This window comes from Artemia franciscana, unplaced genomic scaffold, assembly GCF_032884065.1.
Source record: "Artemia franciscana unplaced genomic scaffold, ASM3288406v1 Scaffold_1416, whole genome shotgun sequence".
Taxonomy (NCBI): Eukaryota; Metazoa; Arthropoda; class Branchiopoda; order Anostraca; family Artemiidae; genus Artemia; species Artemia franciscana.
The window spans coordinates 1-24,613 of NW_027062820.1; the positions used below are offsets into that span (position 1 = coordinate 1).

The following is a 24,613-nucleotide window of genomic DNA, read 5'->3' on the forward strand; positions in this document are numbered from 1 at the left end:
TGATTTTTTTTTTCAGTTATTTATATTTAACATTTTAAATGGTACAGAATGAATAGAATTCACAAACTTTTGCGTAGTAGATTTATCTAGATTAACGTCCACCTTCTGACCAAAGTAAGTTTTTGATATATAAATGGTCTTCATTATCCTTACATGTTCTATCTTTATATGTTTTGTATTTTGGCCAACTTGATTAGGACCTTAAAAATTATAGTGAAGTGAAGTTTTGATGAGCTAAGTATTAATTACATAAAAAAAACTAGTTTTTTTTTAACTGAAAGTAAGGAGCAACATTAAAACTTAAAACAAACAGAAATTACTCTGTATATGAAATGGATTGTCCCCTCTGCAATCCCTTGCTCTTTACGCTAAAGCTTTTAATTGTTTTAAAAAGCAGAATTGTGGCAAAGAGTCAAACTTTAGTGTAAAGAGCGAGGGATTGCGGAGGGGGACAATCCATTTCATATACGGAGTAATTTCTGTTTGTTTTAAGTTTTAATGTCGCTCCTTACTTTCAGTTAAAAAAAACTAGTTTTTTATGTAATTTCTGAACGTTTTTGAATTAATGCATGTTTGATTTTGACTCTCCACATGTAAAATATTCAAATGTAATTTGCATATTAATTCCTTTTTTGGCTAAATGGCTTTCTCTTAGTTTTGATCATACAATTTTTAGAATATGGGATGGGGAAGGAGGCCTAGTTGCCATGCAATTTTTCGGTTACATAAAAAGGCAACTATTAATTTTAATTTGAACCCTGAATCAGAAAGGCCATAGAATAAATAGTTGAAATTACTAAAAATACTTTAGCATAAAGAGAAAGGTATTTATCTCGTCCTAAATACCTCGCTCTTTATGCTAAAGTATTTTTAGAACCCCTCATATGCGTAATAATCTCTGTTCGTTTTAAGTTTCAATGCTACTTCTTCCTTTCATTTGAAAAAACGTTTTCATGTTTATTTTTCATTGTTTTCTTATAGTAATGCTAGAGAATCCTGCGCCCTTTTCATTGAATTTTTCTTCCCCCATGACAGATTCCTACAAGGAAAGATCCTCCAACATAGCCCCCTCTCCTCAGCCCCACCCCCAAACAAAATAAAATCCCCTGAAAACGTCTGTCAATAACCATTACTATATGTAAACTCTGGTCAAAGTTTGTAACTTGCAGCCCCTTTCCCAGGGATTGTGGGGGAGTGAGTCATCCCCAAAGACATAGTTATTATGGTTTTCGACTATGCTGAACAAAATGGCTACTTCAAAATTTGTATCCGTTGACTTTGGGAAATAAATTAGCGTGGGAGGGGGCCTAGATGCCCTCCAATTTTTTTGGTCACTTAAAAAGGGCACTAGAACTTTTCATTTCCGTTAGAATGAGCCCTCTTGCGACATTCTAGGACCACTTGGTAGATACGATGACCCCTGGAAAAAAACAAACAAACAAACAAACAAATAAACACGCACCCGTGATTTGTCTTCTGGCAAAAAATACAAAATTCCACATTTTTATAGATAGGAGCTTGAAACATCAACAGTAGGGCTCTCTGATCCGCTGAATCTGATGGTGTCATTTTTGCTAAGATCCTACGACTTTTAGGGGGTGTTTCCCCCTATTTTCCTAAATAAGGCAAATTTTCTCAGGCTCGTAACTTTTGATGGGTACGACTAAACTTGATGAAACTTATATATTTAAAATCAGCATTAAAATGCGATTCTTTTGACTGTTTGATAGAAAAATGAATTAATATTCTGAAAACAAAATTTTGGTTTGTTTCCTTGAATAGGAGATATGTTCAAAATCTCAGAAGAAAGTTATATTTTCGTCTCAAAGTGCTTCAATTAAACTGATATTTTTTGTCTATTCTTTACAACAAGCTTTTTATTCTTCTTATTTCTGAAGAGACAAAAAAACTAATAAGAGTTGAGAGAAAGTCAAACTTTAGCGTAAAGAGTGGGGCGTTGAGGAGGGAGCAGCCCCTTTCATGTGCAAATTAATTTCTGTTCGTTTTAAGTTTCAATGTCGCTCCTTACTTTCAGTTAGAAAAAACTTTTTTTATTTAATTTCTGAAAGTTTTTGAATCAATGCATGTTTTGAATTTAGCTCTCAGTGAATGAATAATTAAAACGAAATTTGTATATTTATTTCTTTGGCTAAATGGCTTTCTCATAACTTTGATCCAATGATTTTGAGAAAAACGAACGGGGGAGCAGGCCTAGTTGCCCTTCAATGTTTTGGTTACTTAAAAAATCAACTAGCACTTTTAATTTCTTACGAATGTTTTCAGTAATTAGTAAATGATATTAGTAAAAATATGCGTATTGTAAAGAGCGAGGTATTAGGAGGAGGTGAACCCCTCTTATGCATAATAATTTCTGTCCGTTTTAAGTTTTAATGCTGCTCCTTTCTTTTAGTTGAAGATACTTTTTCATATTTATTTTTTCATTGTTTTTTTTTAATAATGCTAAAATCCATCCTCTATTCATAGAAAAAAATCAACAAATGACAAATTCCTCCGTGGAAAGATCCTCCAACATATCTCCCTCTTCTCAACCCTCCCCCCAACCAAAAAATCCCCCTGTAAACATCTGTACACTTTCCAATAACTATTGCTATATGTAAGCACTGGTCAAATTTTCTTCCGCCATGACAAATTCCTCCATGGAAAGTTCTCCCCATATAGCTTTGATATTCTCTTCTACCATAAGTGGGGATGTAATCTCTCACTTCCCTCCATGTCCGTTCTATATTTTGGGTATGGGCACCTGTTGTAGGGTCAGCAAAATTTAGGTTGTGATTGACACGCAAATGCTGAAAGCCATGGTGGGCAGAAATTATCTGACTCTTAAAGCTCATGGGACGTAGGGAAATACATTTTGCTACTTCCCTAATTTCCACGAATTGGGTATTTTTTTTTTCAATGAAAAGCGGTTTTTTTTTACATTTATCAGATAAACATCAAATCTTGTATGAAAGAGCAATACATTTTTTCAGTCTATAAACAACTTTGTTTGAAAATGAGCTGTAATAATTGCGAAATCGATTTATTTAATGGAATACTCCAATTTGCCACAGATGATGCAATTTTAGAACTGTATTATAACCATGGCATGTTATTGAGGAGCAAAGATTGCCCAATTTGTGGCCGGACTTGCGTTAAATCTGGAACTTATTTCCGTTGCCAGAAAACCTGGCGTATATCCATTCGTGATGGCCGTGAGTTTGAAAGAACAAAGTGTAATTTTAGAAAATCTATCTATCATAAAACGTGGCTGGAACGCTCACAACTCACTCTACAACAGAATTTTCGGTTTTTGATGATGTGGCTTCAGACTAATGCTTCAAGGGAGGAATTGATATTCAATAATGTTGGTATTTCTAAACAAACGATTGTGGATTGGAGTATGTTCTGTAGAGAGGTTTGTATTTACGCTTGTCACTCCAGTACTGTTCGTTTGGGGGGAGAAGGAATAATTGTTGAGATAGATGAAGCAAAATTTGGCAAGCGTAAGTACAATCGTGGTCGAATTGTCGATGGTGTTTGGGTATTTGGTGGTATAGAGCGATTTACTGGAAATTCATTCATGGTTGCTGTGCCAGATAGAAGTAGTGCTACGCTGTTGGGAATAATACGTGACAGAATCCTGCCAGGTACAACAATAATCAGTGACTGTTGGAGGGCCTATGACTGCCTAGCCCACCATGGCTTTCAGCATTTGCGTGTCAATCACAGCCTAAATTTTGTTGACCCTACAACAGGAGCCCATACCCAAAATATAGAACGGACATGGAGGGAAGTGAGAGATAACATCCCCACTTATGGTAGAAGAGAAGAACATATGGAAGGATATCTTGCAGAGTATTATTTCAAAAAAAATATTCCGTCAGATTGAGAATGCATTATTTCATGAATTTCATATCGGAGCTTTATAACCCTTCATCAGGCTAAAATATAATTGGAGTCCAAACATTGAAATATAGTATAGTCTTATAAATACTAGAGAGAGAAAACGGGTATAATTTCAATAAAAAGTGGAAACAATACATTTTTTTTGAATAAATGAATCTTTGAATAATGATTTATTCTTCCCAGCAGTTTAAACTTGCCCCGCATATTTGGATGATAAATTTGAGGAAGTTTATGTGAGTAACAGAGGAGTGACATGTTTGAGGTTTTAAACAGTTAATTGATTTACCATTGAAAGAAGTTGATTCAAGTTGATAGCAGAAATAAAAGAGAAGGATATTTTGATGAAATGAAAAATCAAGAAGGGAGGCTCGTCAAGGATTATATTTCGATGAATCAACTATTTATATTGCAAGTGTTGTTTGGATAAATAAACTTTTGAATAAATGAAACTTTGAATAATGATTTATTCTTTCTAGCAGTTTAAACTTGCCCCGCATCTAGGACCACTGGGTCGATACGATCACCCCTGAAAAAAAAACACAAATAAACACGCATCCGTGATCTGCCTTCTGACAAAAAACACAAAATTCCACATTTTTAAACAGTTCGTGGTAACGAGCTGTAGTAAGGAGCGACCAGGCTCAATAGTGACCAAAACTCTAAAAAAATGGAATTTTGATACCAATAGTTATATCAAAAGAATGGCATTTTAATGCTGATTTTAAATATATAAGTTTCATCAAGATTAGTCTTACCCATCAAAAGTTACGAGCCTGAAAAAACTTGCCTCATTTTAGAAAAACTGGGGAAACATCTTAACAAAAATCACACATCAGATTCAGCGTATCAGAGAACCTTGTTGTGGAAGTTTCAAGCCCCAATCTATAAAAACGTGGAATTTCGCATTTTTTGCCAGAAGACAAATCACGGATGCGTGTTTATTTGTTTTTTTTTTCCCAGGGGTGATCGTATCGACTCAGTGGTCCCATAATGTCGCGAAAGGGCTCATTCTAACGGAAATGATAATTTCTAATACCCTGTTTAAGTGACCAAAAAATTGGAGGGCACCTAGGCCCCCTCCCACGGTCATTTTCCCCCAAATTCACCGGATCAAAATTCTGAGATAGCCATTTTATTCACCACAGTCGAAAAACCCAATAACTATGTCTTTGAGGACGACTTATTCCCCCGCAGTCCCCGTGGGAGGGGCTGCAAGTTACAATCTTTGACCTGTGTGTACATATAGTAATGGTTACTAAGAAGTGTACAGACGTTTTCAGGGGGATTTTTTTGGTTTGGGGGGATATTTGAGGGGAGGGTTACCGGGGAGGATTTTTCCATGGACGAACTTCTCATGGGGGAAGAGACTTTCAATGGAGGGGGCGCAGGATTTTCTAGCGTTGTTTAAAAAAAAAACAATGAAAAAATAGACATGAATAGTTTTTTTTTCTACTGAAAGTAAGAAGCAGCATTAAAACTTAAAACGAACAGAAATTATTACGCATCTGAGGGGTCTACCTCCTCGTAATACTTCGCTCTTTACGCTAAAGCATTTTTAGTAATTTCAACTATTTATTCTACGGCCTTTGTGATTCAGGGGTCATTCTTAAGGAATTGGGAAAAATTTAAGCTTTAATATCAAGAGCGAGGTATCGACGATGGGTGAGCCCCCTCATATACGCAATAAAAACATACGAATATTGAAGTTCGCTACGTAATTTAATTCGTAAGTTCCGTTTATTTTTTACTTATGAAAACGTTCGTAAAAAGTCAAAAGTTATAGTTGCCTTTTTAAGTAATCAAAAAATAGGAGGGCAACTAGGTGTCCTCCCTCGCTCCTTTTTTCTCAAAATCTTCCGATTAAAACTGTGAAAAAGCCATTTAGCCCCAAAAAATTAATATGCAAATTTCGTTTTAATTATTTATGTGTGGAGAGCCAAGATCAAACCATGCATTAATTCAAAGACGTCCAGAAATTCAACAAAAAAACGATTTTTTTTAAAAATGAAAGTAAGGAGCGACATTAAAACGAACAGAAATTACTCCGTATATGAAAGGGGCTTTTCTTCCTCAACGCCCCACTCTTTACGCTGAAGTTTGACTCTTTCTCTTAACTCTACATTTTAAAACAGTAAAAAACCTTAGCGTAAAGAGCGGGGCGTTGAGGAGAAAAAGCCCCTTTCACATACGGAGTAATTTCTGATCGTTCTAAGTTTTAATGTCGCTCCTTACTTTCACTTAAAAAAACTTTTTTTGTTTAATTGTAGATAGGAGCTTGAAACTACAGTAGGATTCTCTGATACGCTGAATCTGGTGGTGTAAATTTCATTAAGGTTCTATGATTTTTACGGGTTGTTTCCTCCTCACCTGTGCTTCCAAACTTAAGTCTCTAGCCGGGAATCCTTCAATTCGTCGTAATCCAAGTTTCTACCACCAGTCACGACCCGGTAGGGCAACGGGGAGGAAGCTACGGGGTTCTGCTCCGCCTCAAGGTTTGTTGCTTGACCTAAATCTCTTGACTTGTCTAGTTCTAGTATTTTGGATATTTACATCTACCAAGCTCCAAATACTTTTTACAAAGGCGCTGTCTATGTGTGGTAACACTTTTAAGATGTATACCTCGCTTTGATTTAATTTCCCCCATGATTTCGGCTTTGTGTGCACAACTTTACTGAAGGCTCCTGACTATTTCTCATTTCTAGGTTTCTTCATTGCATTGAAATAATTTATGAAAATTTCACACTCTATTAACAAGCAGCTGATTATACCAGCTTGTCATTTTGGTCTCTGGGGGGTATTATCGGCGATCTGAAAAGATTCTTTCTGGCAACCGACTTGTAAAAATTTCAGGTAGCTGAAAATATTCTAGGGGACTGTTAGAAAACAGGAAAATAAATCGAAAAATGGTTCCAATCATCTTACAGGTTATTGTCTTCTGCTCATGATAGTACCGATTTTGTTCTAAAAGCAATATCCTTTATCGAGTACACTTGTGAAAAAGACCAAGACATTTTCTAAGATTTCTAAGCAATTAGAGGAAATAGAGCAAAATCCTTTCAAACATTTTGTAGCATCTTCAAGAAGCTATGGCCTGATATTAAAAGCGGCATCTTCCGCCAATGAATACTTGAGTACTTTTTAAATATAAATTTTCAATTTAACATGGGATTTTCGAGTTCCATCAGTTCACTTAATCACTGCCTCCGACCACTCATTTCGAAGATAAAGATACCTCAATTTTCACGTCTTCCAAGATTTCTGGTTTCCCCATCGAACTCCCCTCAATGTCACTGGATCTGGTTGGGATTTAAAATAAGAGCTCTGAAGCACAAGATCCTTCTAAATATCAAAGCTATACGGGGAGAACTTTCCATGGAGGAATTTGACCAGTGCTTACATATAACAATGGTTATTGGAAAGTGTACAGACGTTTTCAGGGGGATTTTTTGGTTGGGGGGGGGGGGTTGAGAAGAGGGAGATATGTTGGAGGATCTTTCCATGGAAGAATTTGTCATTTGTTGATTTTTTTCTATGAACGGAGGATGGATTTTAGCATTATTAAAAAAAAAAAAAACAATGAAAAAATAAATCTGAAAAAGTATCTTCAACTAAAAGAAAGGAGCAGCATTAAAACTTAAAACGAACAGAAATTATTGCGCATAAGAGGGGTTCACCTCCTCCTAATACCTCGCTCTTTACGATACGCATATTATTACTAATATCATTTACTAATTACTGAAAACATTCGTAAGAAATTAAAAGTGCTAGTTGCATTTTTAAGTAACCAAAACATTGAATTGCAACTAGGCCTGCTCCCCCGTTCGTTTTTTCTCAAAATCATTGGATCAAAGTTATGAGAAAGCCATTTAGCCAAAGAAATAAATATACAAATTTTGTTTTAATTATTCATTCACTGAGAGCTAAAATCAAAACATGCATTGATTCAAAAACTTTCAGAAATTAAATAAAAAATTTTTTTTAACTGAAAGTAAGGAGCGACATTAAAACTTAAAACGAACAGAAATTACTCCGTATATGAAATGGATTATCCCCCTCCGCAATCCCTCGCTCTTTACGCTAAAGTTTGACTCTTTGCCACAATTCTGCTTTTTAAAACAATTAAAAGCTTTAGCGTAAAGAGCGAGGGATTGCAGAGGGGACAATCCATTTCATATACGGAGTAATTTCTGTTCGTTTTAAGTTTTAATGTCGCTCCTTACTTTCAGTTAAAAAAACTAGTTTTTTTTTATGTAATTAATACTTAGCTCATCAAAACTTCACTTCGCTATAATTTTTAAGGTCCTAATCAAGTTGGCCAAAATACAAAACATACAAAGATAGAACATGTAAGGATAATGAAGACAATTTATATATCAAAAGCTTACTTTGGTCAGAAGGTGGCCGTTAATCTAAATAAATCTACTATGCAAAAGTTTGTGAATTCTATTCGTTCTGTACCATTTAAAATGTTAAATATAAATAACTGAAAAAAAAAAAACAGACCGAATCAAACAGTTCGTGATAACGAACAGTAGTAAGGAGCGACCCGGCTCAATAGTAACCAAAACTCTAATAAATATAATTTTATAATAATAGTTACATCAAAAGAATTGCATTTTAATGATGATTTCAAATATATAAGTTTCATTAAGTTTAGACTTAACCATCATAACTTACGAGCCTGAGAAAATTTGCCTTATTTTAGATAATAGGGGGAAACATCCCTTAAAAGTCATAGAATCTTAATGAAAATCACACCTTCAGATTCAGCGTATCAAAGGACCTTACAGTAGAAGTTTTAAGCTCCTATCAACAAAAATGTAGAATTTTGTATTTTTTGCCACAAGACAGATCACTGATGCGTGTTTATTTGTTGTTTTTTTTTTGTTTGTTTGTTTTTCCCCAAGGGTGATCGTATCGACCCAGTGCTCCTAGAATGTCGTGAGAGGGCTCATCCTAACGGAAATTGAAAGTTTTAGTGCCCTTTTTAAGTGATCAAAAAATTGGACCCCTCCCTCGCTCATTTTTCTCCCAGTTCAAATCCGGATCAAAATTCTGAGATAGCCATTTTATTCAGCATAGTCGAACAATCTAATAACTATGTCTTTGGGGACGACTTACTCCCCGACAATCCCCGTGGGAGTGGCTGCAAGTTAAAAACCTTGATCAGTGTTTACATATAGTAATGGTTATTGGGAAATGTATAGACACTTTCAGGGGGATGTTCTTGGCTGGGGGAGGGGTTGAGGGGATGGGGTTATGCGGGGGGAGTTTTCCATGGAGGAATTTGTCGCGGGGAAAAAGATTTCCATGAAGGGGGTGCAGGATTTCTTAGAATTTTTTTAAAGAACAATGAAAAAATAAGTATGAAAAGTTTCTTCAACTTAGAGAGAGAGAGAGAGAGAGAGAGAGAGAGATCGGTAAGACTTCTGCTTATTTGTCCCGCTAAGTTTCATCCCGACCCCTCCAATCTAAGCGTTTTCCATGATTTTAGGTTCCCCCATCCCAAACTTCCCCCCAATGTCACCAGATCCGGTCGGGATTTAAAATAAGAGCTTTGGGACACAATATCCTTCTAAATATCAAACTTCATTAAGATCTGATCACCCATTTGTAAGTTACAAAGACATCTTTCTAATTTTTTCAAATTAATATAACATAATAACCTTACCCAATTGTAGAAACGAATCATAATTTTGAGTGAGAAGCCCCTTAAAAGTTCAAAATCTTATCTGCATTACTCCTGTCAAAAGCCCTTTAAAGATAAGAGTTTCAAACAGTGGATGGGTTTAAATACCTTCATTCCAGTCTTAATAATACCATAAAAGGTGATAATTGTTTTCAATGCAGGTGAAGTAATTATGAGTAATTATGGAATATAGTAGCTTAAAAAACAGTGAAAAGTTGAATTTTTCTAAGGTAAGCAAGGATTTACACTTTTAATAGTAATATAGGATCAAATTTGACCAAAATATAAGCTGTAATGCACAAAAAACTGCGTTATATAGAGGAGGGGGAAGGGGTATAGTTAGGGATCTCAAAATAACTTCCCGGGATATACTTTAGCCTGTAGACACATCCCTGAAAGTTTCAATTCTCTAGCCCAACTTCGTTCTTCGAATAGATCTTCTGCTTAATTGAAGTACAACAAAATTGTTTTCAGCTTCATAGCTTTGCTCAATTCCATTTTATAAGGTTTTAAAGATATGCAAATACATTTCCTAAATTTTGAAAAAAAAACATTGATATGGCTCAAAATTCTACTCAAACAGGAATTGCATTTTCAGAACAAAAGGCAGAGAAAAAGCAACTAGTAACTAAAAATTTAGGTAAAATGTTGTTTTGTCAAAATTTCAATTGGTATAGACTTGTCAAGTAGGCAAATTTCCAAGACTTACAAATTAGAAGAGGATTAACATAGAAGCTTGGCAATACCTTCCTAGAGTATATTTTTGTCACTGGATTCATTACTAAAAGTTTCATTTTCCTAACCTAACTGCTTTCCAAGATAGCAAAAAGTAGCTAAACTAGGATTTTACCTTTTTGGTAAAACTACCTATTTTGCCCCCTTGAAAGCAGTCCCATCATAGAGCCTACTATACAATTATTCTGACATTTTTCTATCTTTGTTAGGCCTATTGTCTTTATCGTTTTAATTGTAGCTGAAGCTAGCATTGTCTTTTCATGTGTTCCTTCAGTTTTGGGAACAAGAAACAGTCAAAAGGCCAGATCAAGGGAATACTGCAGCTACAGTATTATTAGTAGCCTATGTTGTTTTTGGCTTAAAATTTGTATACAAGCAATGATGTGTTTACAGGTACAATATCATGATGCAAAACCAATTTTGTCCTTCCACTAATCTTGGCATTTCTGGTGGATTGCTTTAAGTAAAGGAATAGGTTGGAGTAGTGACACTCCAAAAAAAGACAGGCTAAAACAGAATAAGATATATTTTGATATTACCAATTTTATGGTCTTTATGGTTACAGTTGCATTTGTGACACCCCCCCCCCTGATGGGTCCATATATGAGCTGTAGAATATATAGGTTATTAAACTAAAAGAAAATGCTAAAACATTAAAACTCTTACTTTAAAATATCCAATATATTCATATTAATCAGATTATTGTATTTCCTTCCATTATTATTCATATGTTTAACTCATTTAAAATAGTATTCTTTATTTAATATTCAGTACAATTATTTGGGTTAAAGTGAACATATTTAAACCTATACAGCATAGCTAGTTTTACAAAAGATCAAAGAATAGAAACAACAACAAACAAATATATTTTCAGGGAGAATAGGTGGAATGTCTCCTGTATGACTATGACTATTATGATGAAAAGGAGCTAAAATAAGGCATTTAATAGTATCAATGTACTTGAATTTCATGAAGATGTTTTATTCTACCAACAACTTCAAAACATTCAGATCTTTAATTCTTATCTCATTGTTAAAGGTGTATTGCTTCAATATTTTCTCTCCTGCCATTAGGGCTGATACAGAATAACATGTAAAATTCTAGATGAGGGGCTTCTGTCTACCTTGAGAAAGCAGTTGAGTTAGGCAAATAAAACTTCAGGAAAAAATTCAGAACCTGAATGGCTCTGAAAGGTATTTTGAAAGTTCATCCTTGCCCCTTCTCCCCTCCAAAGGGCACTGACCTCTAACAATATTTGTGCTGTAAAATTTAATCCTTGAGAAATAGATAAACTGCTCAAATGAGGAAAGCATTCTGAGCTTCATACCTTTGTTCAGTCCTGGTTTGTAGCATGCAAAACATTTGTAAATCTATGCTTGAAATTTATGGGAATATACTTGACATGGCTTAAAATTCTACTGAGACAGTAAAAGCCAATGAAAAGAGACTGAAATCTCAAAATAAGGTAAAATAGTTTTGGTCAAACTTCAGGTAAGAATAGACCTGTCATGAATGTAATCTCCTAAGCTTTAGAAACAAGACAAGGGCAATCTAGAGATACAAGCTTGAAAACATCCTCCCAATGTATATTTAAGGCACTGAGTTCATTCCTGAAATTGTAATTTACCCAGTTCAAATACTTTCCAAGATAGCAAAAACTCCCTAAATTAGAATTCTACTGAGTAGATATTTGGGATGGGAATTAGTAGAACTTGAGCTCCTCAATTGATTTTTTTGGCCTGTCTTCTTACCTAAGAGCACCTTATGTTCCATTATACAAGTGTAGAAGGATGGCTAATCCAAAAAACATCCCCTGGATCCACCTCTGTCCCAATAGATAAATAAACTGCTTTATATTGGGTAAACGACCACTGACTAGGAACAATGGATTTTCTTTTGCTTATTGAGAAAATAGAGATGAGTTTGTAGACAATCCCTACTTATACTGCATACATTCAAGAAGTGTGATAAGGGAGTTATTCTAAAAATGTACATGGTGATGCTTATAAGTTTTAATTTGGTTCTTTCTTCTGTAATGAGGCAAATTGTAAGGATAAGCATTTGCACTTTTTGAAGAAGTGTTCTAAAACCCTCATATTAAAGGTCTTGATAAGTTTTATATGAAGGGGGAAGAGGTCCTTAGGGCATTTCTCCTCCATAATTGCCACATTTGTACAGTTTACTGTCTTAATTGCCTAAATTTCTCAAATTAGAAGCTAATTTGTTTTTCTAATTTGCCACACTCGAAATTTAAACTCATTTTTTACATCTCAAGCCAATTTAGCAAAAGACATGCTAGAAATTAAGATCATGAGCTAATTGTATCCATTATAATTTAACATGGGAGCCTTTTTTATTGCTTTTGCAAATGCTATCATAGGGGATAGTAAAATACAAGGATAATAACCTGATCATTGCCCTTTAGACTTTTGGTTGATATAGCTAAGGAATTGGATGGGTAAAAACAAATTATCCCTATAAAATTGTATGTATAATAAAAACTGCAGTAGATCATAAGACTAAAATAGATTCTATAACTGCAGAATTTCTTCCAATTAAACACATACATTACACTGTTGTTTAAAAGCCAAGAACATAGTGTGTATATTGTTTATAAATTTTTGAGGTCAACATGCATCTGAAGCTCAAGAGATAGACATAACTGTTAATTGATCTGATTCTAAATGCTCTGTTTGTTTCAGTCTGGAGAAGGCCCCCTTGAACCTCTTGGCAAAGTAGATGCAATTGTTGTAGCTGTTGGTGTTGATGATGATGTCATATATAGCAAATCAACTGCTCTTCAGGTAATACACTTCTCACCATGCTGCAATTTAGTTATTACATAAAGAAATGAATGAAGCAGGTATTTTTGCCTTAAGCTCTACTTCCATTGAAAAGACACCATAGCAAAGTGAATGGTATACTGGACTTACAATCCTATGTCTTAGAATATGGGTTCTATTTCTGGTGTTGCCAACCTCCAGCCCTGGCTTAGAGTAGGGGTCAGTAGTGTGACTCTACAAGCTTAATGGAGGTAATGGGCCTTTGAGGTCTGGGCCTTGATCCAATTGTGTGTGCCCCACCACAAATTACAAGTTACTTTCATTGAAGGCAAGAAAATCATTGAAGGACAAATAATAAGAGTACTTTAGGAAAGTATTAATGTTTCAAGACTGTTAAAAAGAGATATACAGAAACTAAAATAATAAGCTATTAGGAAAAGATTCAAGCTCTATATTTTAGATAGAACAAGGTGTGTATTAGATTGGTCCAAGTTATTAAAGCAGTGGTGATCCATACCTCTATATATAAGTTTGGGACTTACAGTGCAGGAGCTTGACTAGGAAGATGTACATGTTTTGGATTGCATGTTTTTTCAAAAGGGAATCAACTCAAAGGTTTGACATAAAAAAATTTGTAATCCAGAAATTTTAGTGTGATTTAAAATGGAAAAAACGGCTGAGTAACATACCAAAGTTCAGATTGCAACACCCCCTCTCCCCCAGCAAAAGTAGTTTGTTTTTGAAAGATTATGATTTTTTACTTAATATTTTTAAGGAGGCTGGTTGTTCAAAATAAAGAGCAAATGTATGCTCATGCAGCTGTTACATGTAGAAGATGAGATGCCCACTCTTGATAATGTTTAATTACAAGAGAATTTGATCTATCTTCAAAATGATGTATTTTTTAGCATGGTTTTGTTTCCCCCCCCCCCCCAAAAAAAACTATTATGTTTGGGTATGCATTTTGTTCCAGTTTTCATCAGTAATACCAGTCATTTTTTCCAGTTGAAACACCAGAAAGTATTGTTTAAGATCTTAAGTTCCAAATACCCTCTTCCCCTAATGCCATGTCATTGTAATTTTGACTTGCAATAGTGTATCCTAGGTCATTTTCCAGCATTTGCACTGGATCCTGTCACAGTCCCTATTGGCAAGTTTCACTGTTTATAGAAGCTTTAATTGAGCTGGTGGTTGGTTTTTCATGATAGACATAAGCATATTGTTCCACAACTGCCTATCCCTTTCTATGGCTGGTAGGATTGGGTGTGTCAGCTGCTCCTGTGCCTTGGACTATATGCGCATGGAGTAGAATGATTGCAAAAGACTGGTCAGAGCAGAAGATGATAGAAGCTTTTGAGGAGATATAAACCTTAGGACTGGGCACCCTTTTTTTCAGATACTTCTACATGTACTTTTTGAACATGGGTCTGTGTCAGGGTTACAAATGTGGTCTGCTATTTACACAGTTATTCGAAAAATAGAACACAACAGTCTTGCTATTTTGGACCAGGAGCCACAACAAATTTAATTCTGATTTTTCGGTAATTATGCATAGGTTTACTATACAAATCAGGTATACTATTTGACAATGGTTTGCATTCTGTGCACAGAAATTGACGCTTTTTCGTCTCTGATACAAAATACAATCAAAAGCATACTCAAATGTATTGTTTGAGCACTTTAACATGGCTAAAAAAACTTGCTTTTTCAATAAGCCATATTTTCTGGCAATTTGTCTGGAGTTGAACAGAACCATGGCCCTGGATTAGGCTCTTTCTTCTTTCTTTTCCCTTCTAGAGCTATCAAAATGTAGCTTTTTCAAATTTAACCATGTCTTATTGGGGAGGAAAAAGGATAGCAACTTGACTTTCCATATCTTATTTAAAAAAAAATCCTGTTCTGAATTGTTTAAAAATGCTTACATTGTAAACTTGTTTTAGATTTACTTTACTGACCTGCTTATATTCTTCCACAGTGTCTTTCTTTTAAAGTTTTTTTCGAGCCTTGTGCCAAATCAGTATTTTACTTACTAAATATGTGAGCCAAAGTAAATTGTTTACATCAATTTACATTAACATACATTAGTGAATTTTATCATTTACACATCCTAATTTAGTAATAGCTCTGCTTATTGCGTCTGGTGGGTTTGCTAATTTACAGATTTACAGGTTTTCTAATTTACTAATTACACATTTATTGACACAGGACTTGCATAATAGATTTGGTTGATATTAATACACAACAACAAAGATTCACAACCCTGAGCTCAGGATAGTAATTTTTTCTCTCTTTATTGTAGACATGGCTGCTTGGATATGAGCTAACAGACACTTTGATTATTTTTGGCGAAAATAGTGTCAGTTTTTTGGCTAGTAAGAAGAAAATTGATTTCCTAAAGCCATTGGAATCTATCAAGGATGATTCTGTCCCACAGATAAAATTATATGGGCGAGATAAGGTATTTGGTTTTATTTGATTATTTTCCATGCAATGCAATATGCATTGAGGATGCTGCTTTAAACTATGACTTAATTGAACAGCCAATAGTAAATGAGATTTAAATGTAGTCATTGGAAAATTATAAAAATGGAAAAAAAAATCCAGATACTTTCTGATTGAGGAAAAGTAACATTTTGCTGCATACTAACCTCTTCATTTTTTTATAGATGGGATTTAAAACCTCCAAAAAGGGGCTAGATTTGAATAAAAATCTTATTATTGAGTTTGTTTGTCCTTATTGCATGATTTCCAACTTTATTTTTTAGAAAGTATTACACCTGAGCATCTGTGTTTAATGTAGAGATTCACCAATGAATTATTTATTGCAAAAAGCAATTTTTAGGCTCAAACATTTTATTAAAAAGACAAATTCTGGAAAAATTTAGCGTTCACTTTCTTTTCCCATATTATCCTGTAATTCCCTATTTGGTACGAGCTTTTATAGATGGCTATTTTGGATTATATTTTTTTGTTTTATATTACTTTTGCTCCTTTTTTCCTAAATTAGATGCTTGAAAGTATTTTTGATAGTATAAATAAAATTATATAATAATTATATTTTATTTTTTTTATATTTTATTTTATATTTTTTATATTTATATTATTTTATATTTTATTTATATTTTTTTGTTTTTTATTACTTTTGCTCCCTTTTTCCTAAATTAGATGCTTGAAAGTATTTTTGATAGTATAAATAAAATTATATAATAATTTTTTATTTTTTCTTGTGCTGAAGGAAAAAAAGATTCAAACCTAAAGTGAACAGAAATTACCAAGAGTAAAGAGCATGTTTTCATCTTTTGAAGTTTGCTTGCAAGACATTGAACACTTACCTGGAAACATAGATTATAGTTCAGGTTCCACGAATACTGGTCATACTTTTATATTCTAGTAGAATATTACATGGTGTTAAGTTGTCAAGTAAAAATATTCTTAATAATATTTTATTTGTATAATGTTCTTATTATTGCTAAGTCTTTTGTTAGGTTCCATAGAAGAATGGTGTTTTTAATCTTCTTAGCTCCTTTTTTTTCAGAAAAAAGATCCTTTTTTTTCAGGAATTCTCTTCTCTATCACTTCTTTACAGTACAAATCCGCCTTAAATTTGAATGTTTGTTACATTAATTTTAATGCATATGTTAATCTAATATACAATATATTATATTAAGTATAATTATATAAGTATCTGTTTATTTTTTTGAATTTCTTGGTTAGATTTCTAAATTTTTTGGGTTGTTTTGAAGTAACAAAAAGAAAATTATGCTTAAGTCATTTTGGTCAAACTATATTTTTTCTTTGGAGAATTGGCGTATTTAGTGTTGGTATGTTTTTTTCATAAATCTAAAATACAGGAAGCCTCTGCAGAAGTTATTCTCCTTTCGTTGTCATTAATTGAGGTAAATTAACCATTAAAATTAAATTAGGTTTCTTTTCAGCCAATATTTATGCATATATTAATTATTTAATACACTAAATTAGCTATAAGTACATCCTTTTTTCAGTTTTACAGCATAGAAAATTTTTTTTTGTTAAGGAAAAGTAAGTAAATGGGACTTTGAGCAAGGAATCTGAATGGTAATTTTGGAACTTATCATAATTTTACTAATTGGATTTTGGTTACTTTCTGTTTTAGATGACTTCCAGAACTTTCAATCCTGGGAGTTTCAAGTTTGGATTACAGTTGTAGAGATCTGTCTGCATGAAATGGTTTACTTGAAAGATAGTAAAGAATGATTCATAGTAAAAAAACATGCTACTTTAACTAGTTTCGTTAAATGCTGTGCATTTTTAGTTCATTTTCCATGAAGCAACCCCACCATGTTTTGCATAAGCTTGCTCCTTATAGTAGCCAGCTTGGTTGCTATTGATTTGAGTAATAATATAGTGGATATGTCCACTATACTTAGGAAACACTTTTTGGAATTCCCTCAAGGTCCATCCACAATGGAATTTTACTAATAGCGAGTTTGTTCTAATTTGAGGTTACCAGATTTTCCATAGAATTTTCTGATTGCCTGAAATTGCCGCTAGCTAATTCCCAGTATTGGTAAAATTCATGGTCAATGCACCTTAAAGCTCTTTCCTCCTTTCTACTTCTTTTTTTGACAATTATAGGATTTTTTTTTTTTTTTTTTTTTTTTTTTTTTTTTTTTTTTTTTTTTTAACGAATCAAATCCTTAATTGCAAAATATTTATAGAGAAGAACATTATAAGATAACAAAAGGTAAAAAATACAGCACTGGTATTTACAATCCTAACCGGCGGTGCTGATCTCCATTTCATGGCACTTCAGCCAGGCCATGCAACTCCTTCCATTATTATTCATATGTTTAATTCATTTAAAATAGTATTCTTTATTTAATATTCAGTACAATTATAGTTCTAAATAGGTTTTAAATAGTTCGGGCCAGTCATCCTTTTTTTTGCACACCCTTCCTGTTTATCATCCCCATATTTCTCCCGGGGCCATCTAGGGTTTCTCCACCCATAAAAAATGGAACAAGTTTTACGTTTATATAAGTTTTTGTTTCATAGCAAAAGAGAAAAGTCTGCTCCTTTAGAAAGAAAAGTTTTAGTTTTACTGATTTCATTTATTCTAGAATGACAAGGACAAGGCAAATTTTGAAAAATTGGTGTCCATTATAATGAAGAGCAAAAAAGGGAAAACAGTTGGTCTTTTTCCAAAAGAAAAGTTTCCTGGTGAATTTACAGATGCTTGGAGGGAAGCATTGAAAAAAGTCAATGTCGATCAGGTTATTATTTTAATTCTTTTGCTTAAATTTAGTGTGCCTAATTTATTTAGTACAGTGTATAAGTATTCTTTTAACCTTTGGTTCAGTCAGTTCAAATCTCAACTACTTCCCAGTCTTGTTCAATAGAGTCGGTCCAGAAGCGAGCATTAAGAATTAACTACGGTCAAGGTAAACTCCCATATCACTTTCTTCTTAAGCATTTCCAGCTCACTACCCTATCAGATAGAAGAACCCTTCTGTGCACCCAGTTTGGCAATAAAGCCATGACAAACCCCCGTTTCCAAGATTTATTCCCCCCGCCCTTTCAACCTTTAAGATCCCGACCTCAAAGACCCAACTCCCAGAAAGTCCCCATCCTTCAACCTCTCCCACCGATCCACGAGAGATACAGGAAGAGTTTCATTCCTGCATTTGTAAGCATTATTAATGAGTGAATTCGTTACATTGACTGAATTTTAGTTGATGCACCGTTTTTTTAATCTAACAAGTGTCTGTCTGATACTGTGTGTCTGTATCTGTTTTTTCCCCCTTTTTTTTATTTGACAAGTTTTATTTGACTGTAATACCTGACGCAAAGCGCTAATTCGACGCCACGCGCGGTAAAAGTCGTTTTCAAAATAAAACTCTTTCTCTCTCTCTCTCTCTCTCTCTCTCTCTCTCTCTCTCTCTCTCTCTCTCTCTCTCTCTCTCTCTCTCTCTCTAAATCTTTTGCTGCCTGGGGCATGATGTGGTCGATGTTTTAGCAGCATTGTGTTGTAGGCCTGAATATTGAAATTTTAATGCGCCTAACATGCATTCCGTAGTTTTCCGTTCGGGTCTTTTGGACAAATCTTGAACCTTATTCCCTTCCCCTTTTTATCTTATTACAACTTCATACAACTTTAGAGGGATGAATGCAAGGCCCGAGGAAGTGCTAGGCGTTTGATAGTATCTTCCAACAGTCAGTATAACAACAGTTCAAGATAGCAATATGGGAATCTAGAAGAAATTATCAGTTTAGACTTGCTTGCATTGACAGTAGGATTGTATTAGGGGGGAGGGCTATTGCTTGGCTTGACTCCCCCCCTCTCCATCCACTTAATTATTTTCCACCTTGTATATTGGTTGTAAAGACACTGTTTAAAGAAAAGTCGAAAATTACTTTTCCAGCTCTTAATTTGGTATTAAAAATGTAAGTAGAATATCCCCTAATTGAGACCGTTTTGCTAGGTCCATAGGAGGTAAACCTCTTCTCATTCATTCTGTTGCCCCCGCCCTCCAAAGCAGAAATTTTTTTTAGTAAACCCTACATAAACAAAAATCCTGGATACAGCCCTGATTGAGACATAGTTTGTTAACATTTAGCTGGGCATTTTTTTTATTCATTGACATGTCAAGAGTTTTCAGTAGCACATGTTTGTTGCTTAATCATGATGATAAAAGAATAAATTTAGGGAAAATAAAACAAAACACAAGTCTGACAAGACATGTATTAAACATGACTAATGCTAGACAATGACGTTAATTCACGAGAACTTAAGAAGGGGAGGGGAATTTTTTTTATAATCTAAAGGGGAGTTGGCGTTTTTTAATATATTCAATGAAAGTACCAAAAAAAGACAATTTTCAATGAAGTACCCCCCAAAAGGTATTTTTCAAATCTAGAAGGGCGGAAGAAAAATCTAGAGGGCACAATCCCCCTCTAATTGACTGCACTAGTACTAGACATAAAACAAATTCTGTGATATAAAAGGTGTTTTCTTCTACCAAACCAGAGTCGTAAAACAAAATTGAGAATTATGAGTGGAACAGAGAAGTTCGTAAAACTGGATTGACGAAATATAACCTGTGAAATAACAATGCTGAATCACAGTACTGTATTCTACCTAAAAAAATTTAGTTGGTCGTGTTTCACTGTACTAGTACTCAGTCAAAACCTATCGAAATCAAAATTAAGAATCAAAACCCCCTATTAAAAAAAAAAAAAACGAAGAAAAACTGGAGGGTGGCTGAAACCCTGCATGAAATGAATAAACTAAAACCTGGTATGATCAGGTAGACAGTTATATAAAATCAAAATCTATAAGATTGATAGCTAGATCTGATGACACTTGTGTTGATATAGTTGTGATATTTTAAATCATTTTTTTCAGGTTGATATCGGGGTATCAATGGCTTATTTGATGGCATCAAAGGAGGAGTCGGAGATCAGTACGCTAAAAAAAGCTTCTCAAGTTTCCGTTGATGTTTTTAGTAAATATTTGAAAAATCAAATTATGGACATAGTTGATGCAGATAAGGTAGCGCATTTTATTTGTTTTTAATTACACAGTTATTTTGTTTTTAATTACACAGAAATACAGCTTCATTTACTAAAGACGGAATAATCTGATATTATCAGGTTCTGCATATTTCGATTAAAGTGAAAAAACTTCCCGTTCAGACGGCTTGAGATGGATTTGATAATCATAAAAAAGGGAAGGGAAAGGATAGGTATACCATTTTGAGCAAGGACGCTGTACTTCAAACGGTATTTCGTGGAAGTGAATTAAGGCATAGGTTTTTCGCCCTCATCAGAAAAAAATTTGAACTTCCCCCCACATAATACCATAGTAAAGTGAATGAGCATCTCTGATTCAAAGAGGGAGTCAGTAGTAGGTTTATTACTTCTAGTATCAATTTTAGCCAATATTCATTTACTAAGATGTCTGACAATAAGAGCTCTGCAAGTTCTTTTTCTAATATTCAAAACGGAGTAAGGTGAATAAAAGCAAGCAAAAGAAATCATAAGTATTTTGCATCAATATTCGCTCTTCCCCCTTTAATGTTAAAAAATAGAAAGTAAGAATAAAAGTCGATGAAAAAAACTAACAACTCAGAAAAACTTAATATATACGTTTTTTTATATTATAATATATATAATATATATATATATATATATATATATATATATATATATATATATATATATATATATATATAATTAAAAATTATTATATAGAAAAACTTGGTATCTGCAATGCAAACATGAATTATTTAGTAATTGAATATTAATAATAAATTTAGCGATAAGTAAACAAGAGTAAATCCTCTTTTTTCACAGTGCTTGCATATACAAAGGTTTAGGTGTAGGCGTTTACACCCCTTCCCAGAAAATACTGTATAAATGCTTTATACAGATTACAAAAGTTTAAAAGGCATCTAAACTTCTACAATGAAGTTATACAATGCCAAAATATCCCAGCTCTCATTGAGCCTTCAGATAAATTTAAAAACTGAAAGTAAGGAGCAACATTAAAGCTCAAATCAGCAGAAATTATTCTCTTTCTAAAGGGGTTGCCCTTCTCTTGAATGCCTTACTCTTTCCACTAAAGTTTCTAACGTTTCTAAAAGGGCTTTCTATTCTAGTGGAAAGGCTCTTGGTTTTCAGAAGCTGTTCTTAAGAAATTGGAACAAACAGTTAAACTTTAGGGTAAAAAGCAAGGTATTGAGAATAGGAGCAACCCCTTCGTATACGGAATAATATCTGTTGGTTTCGAGTTTTAATGCTGCTCCCTACTTTCAGTTGAAAAAAAAAACACTCGTATCAAACAGTTCGTGGTAACGAACTGTAGTAAGGAGCGACCCGGCTCAATAGTAACCAAAACTCTAAAAAATGGAATTTTGATACCAATAGCTACATCAAAAGAATCGCATTTTAATGCTGGTTTTAAATATATAAGTTTCATCAAGTTTAGTCTTACCCATTAAAAGTTACGAGCCTGAGAAAATTTGCGTTATTTTAGAAAATAGGGGGAAACGCCCCCTAAAAGTCATAGAATCTTAACGAAAATCACACCATCAGATTCAGCGTATCAGAGAACCCTACTGTAGAAGTTTCGAGCTCCTATCTACAAAAATGTGGAATTTTGCATTTTTTGCCAGAAGGCAGATCACGGATGCGTGTTTATTTGTTTTTTTTTTTTTTTTTTTTTTTTTTTTTTTTTTTTTTTTTTTTTCAGGGGTGATCGTATCGACCCAGTTGTCCTAGAATGTTGCAAGAGGGCTCATCCTAACGGAAATGAAAAGTTCTAGTGCCCTTTTTAAGTGACCAAAAAAATTGGAGGGCACCTAGGCCCCCTCCCACGCTAATTATTTTCCCGAAGTCAACGGATCAAAATTCTGAGATAGCCATTTTATTCAGCGTAGTCGAAAAACCTTATAACTATGTCTTTGGGGACGACTTACTCCCCCACAGTCCCCGTTGGAGGGGCAACAAGTTACAAACTTTGACCTGTGCTTACATATAGTAATGGTTATTGGGAAGTATACAGGCGTTTTCAGGAGGATTTTTTTTTGGTTTGGGGGAGGGGTTGAGAAGAGGGGGATATGCTGGGGGAACTTTCCTTCGAGAATTTGTAATGGGAGAAGAAAATTTCCATGAAGGGAGAGCAGGATTTACTAGCATTATTTAAAAAAAATAATTAAAAATAAGAGTGAAAAAGCTTTTTCAGCTGGAAGTAAGGAACAGCAATAAAACTTAAAACAAACAGAAATTATTACCCATATGAGGGGCTCACCTCCTTCTAATACCTCGCTCTTTACGCTAAAGTATTTTCAGTAATTTCAACTACTTATTCTACGGCTTTTGTGATTCAGGGGGTCATTCTTAATGAATTGGGATAAAATTTAAGCTTTAGTATAAAGAGCGAGGTACTGACGATGGGGCGAATCCCCTCATATATGTAATAAAAACATGAGAATACAAAAGTTCTTTACGTAAGCTAATTTATAAGTTACGTAAATCTTTTACCAATAAAAAGATTCGTAAAAAATTAAAAGTTCTAGTTGCCTTTTTAATTAACCAAAAAATCGGGGGGCAACTAGGCTTCGTCCCCCGCTCTTTTTTTATCAAAATCATTCGATCAAGTTTTTTTAACTGAAAGTAAGGAGCGACATTAAAACTTAAAACGAACAGAAATTACTTCGTATATGAATGAGGCTGCTTCCTCATCAACGCCCCGCTCTTTACGCTAAAGTTTTTTACTGTTTTAAAAAGAAGAATTGAGAGAAAGAGTCAAACTTTAGTGTAAAGAGCGGGGCGTTGATGAGGAAGCAGCCTCTTTCATATACGAAGTAATTTCTGTTCGTTTTAAGTTTTAATGTCGCTCCTTACTTTCAGTTAAAAAAACTGTTTTTTTTTATTTAATTGTTTTCAAAAAATGCCGGTAAATATGGCTCATCCTCCGTGAAAAATTCCCTCCCATCATCAGAACCTCCGTGGACATTTACTACCTCGTAAAGTACACTCCCTTCCCCATCTTAAACTTTCTTGCGGACGATTCAGCGTGAAAAATTCATTTGAAAATTTCTAATCGTTTTTCGGTCACTCCAGAAATCCCCCTTCCGTGGAGATTTTTTCTGGAAATCCAAACATGCTGAAAATAGTCCCCGGACAATTCACCTAGAAAAATATACCCATGCAAAATTGAGTTGGCAAAGAGAAAGTAAGACAAATAAAAAAAAATCGTAAAAAATTATGTCAAATCTTTCCATTGTAAAATTACCCTTGAAAGCTAGTCCCTGTAATTTACCTCCCCATCGAAACTCTCCATGGAAACCCCCCAAAGTACAAAATTCACCGTCCCAAAAACTCTGTGTATTTCCCTGTAACAAATACTATACTTAAACAATGGGCAAATTTCATAAGTTACAGGCTTCTCCCCACTGGCTGGGGGGAGGTCATGTTACCTCTAAAGGCATAGTTCAACTACGCTGAACAAAACGACTATCTAAAATTTTTTAATTTGACGACTTTTGGGAAAAATGGGCGTGGCAAAGGCCCCCTTCCATGGCCTTTTTTCTAGCAAATAGCTTCCCCGGGGGATTAGTTGCCACCCAATCTTTCAGGTCACTTAAAAAGGGGAGGAGAAGTTTTACATTCCTTTCACATGCGCTCTCTACCGATTTTCTGTGACCATTGTTTCGATACGGTCAACTCTGGGAAAAAATTAAATAAACACGTATCCGTTATCTCTCTTCTGTCAAAAAAAAAACTACATTATGCCACGTAGGAGCTTGAAACTTCTACAGCATGGTTCTCTGGTACGCTAAATCTACTACTACTACTAATAACTCACTGCAGCACCAAGCCGCCTGAGGCCAACACAGCTATGCACGCTCCTCCTCCAACCTAATCTATTTAAAGCCTTCCTCTTTACACCCTCCCAGAAAATTCCCATTTCCAGGTGCTTTTTACGTCAGAAATTGAGTCCTTTTTTTAAGTAAAA

General features: G+C 34.3%; 2 protein-coding genes across 2 annotated transcripts in view; both read left to right on the forward strand.

Annotated features, from left to right (window-relative positions):
• Window positions 1-3,013: 3,013 nt before the first annotated feature.
• LOC136042523 (uncharacterized) lies at window positions 3,014-3,889 on the forward strand. Its single transcript, XM_065727485.1, has one exon. It carries the CDS (start codon window positions 3,014-3,016, stop codon window positions 3,887-3,889), a length of 876 nt encoding a protein of 291 aa, XP_065583557.1.
• A 5,888-nt stretch (window positions 3,890-9,777) lies between these two features.
• The window catches only part of LOC136042524 (FACT complex subunit spt16-like), a 53,558-nt gene continuing 38,722 nt past the window's right edge, over window positions 9,778-24,613 (forward strand). Inside the window, exons 1-5 of the mRNA XM_065727486.1 lie at window positions 9,778-9,825; window positions 13,033-13,134; window positions 15,413-15,571; window positions 18,213-18,365; window positions 20,498-20,644. Of these exons, the coding sequence (XP_065583558.1) occupies window positions 9,778-9,825; window positions 13,033-13,134; window positions 15,413-15,571; window positions 18,213-18,365; window positions 20,498-20,644 (609 nt within the window). The remainder of the gene's footprint in view (window positions 9,826-13,032; window positions 13,135-15,412; window positions 15,572-18,212; window positions 18,366-20,497; window positions 20,645-24,613) is intronic.

Coding starts and splice junctions, on each gene's coding strand:
- LOC136042523 (XM_065727485.1), top strand. CDS start 3,014: ATGAGCTGTAATAATTGCGAAATCGATTTATTTAATGGAATACTCCAA.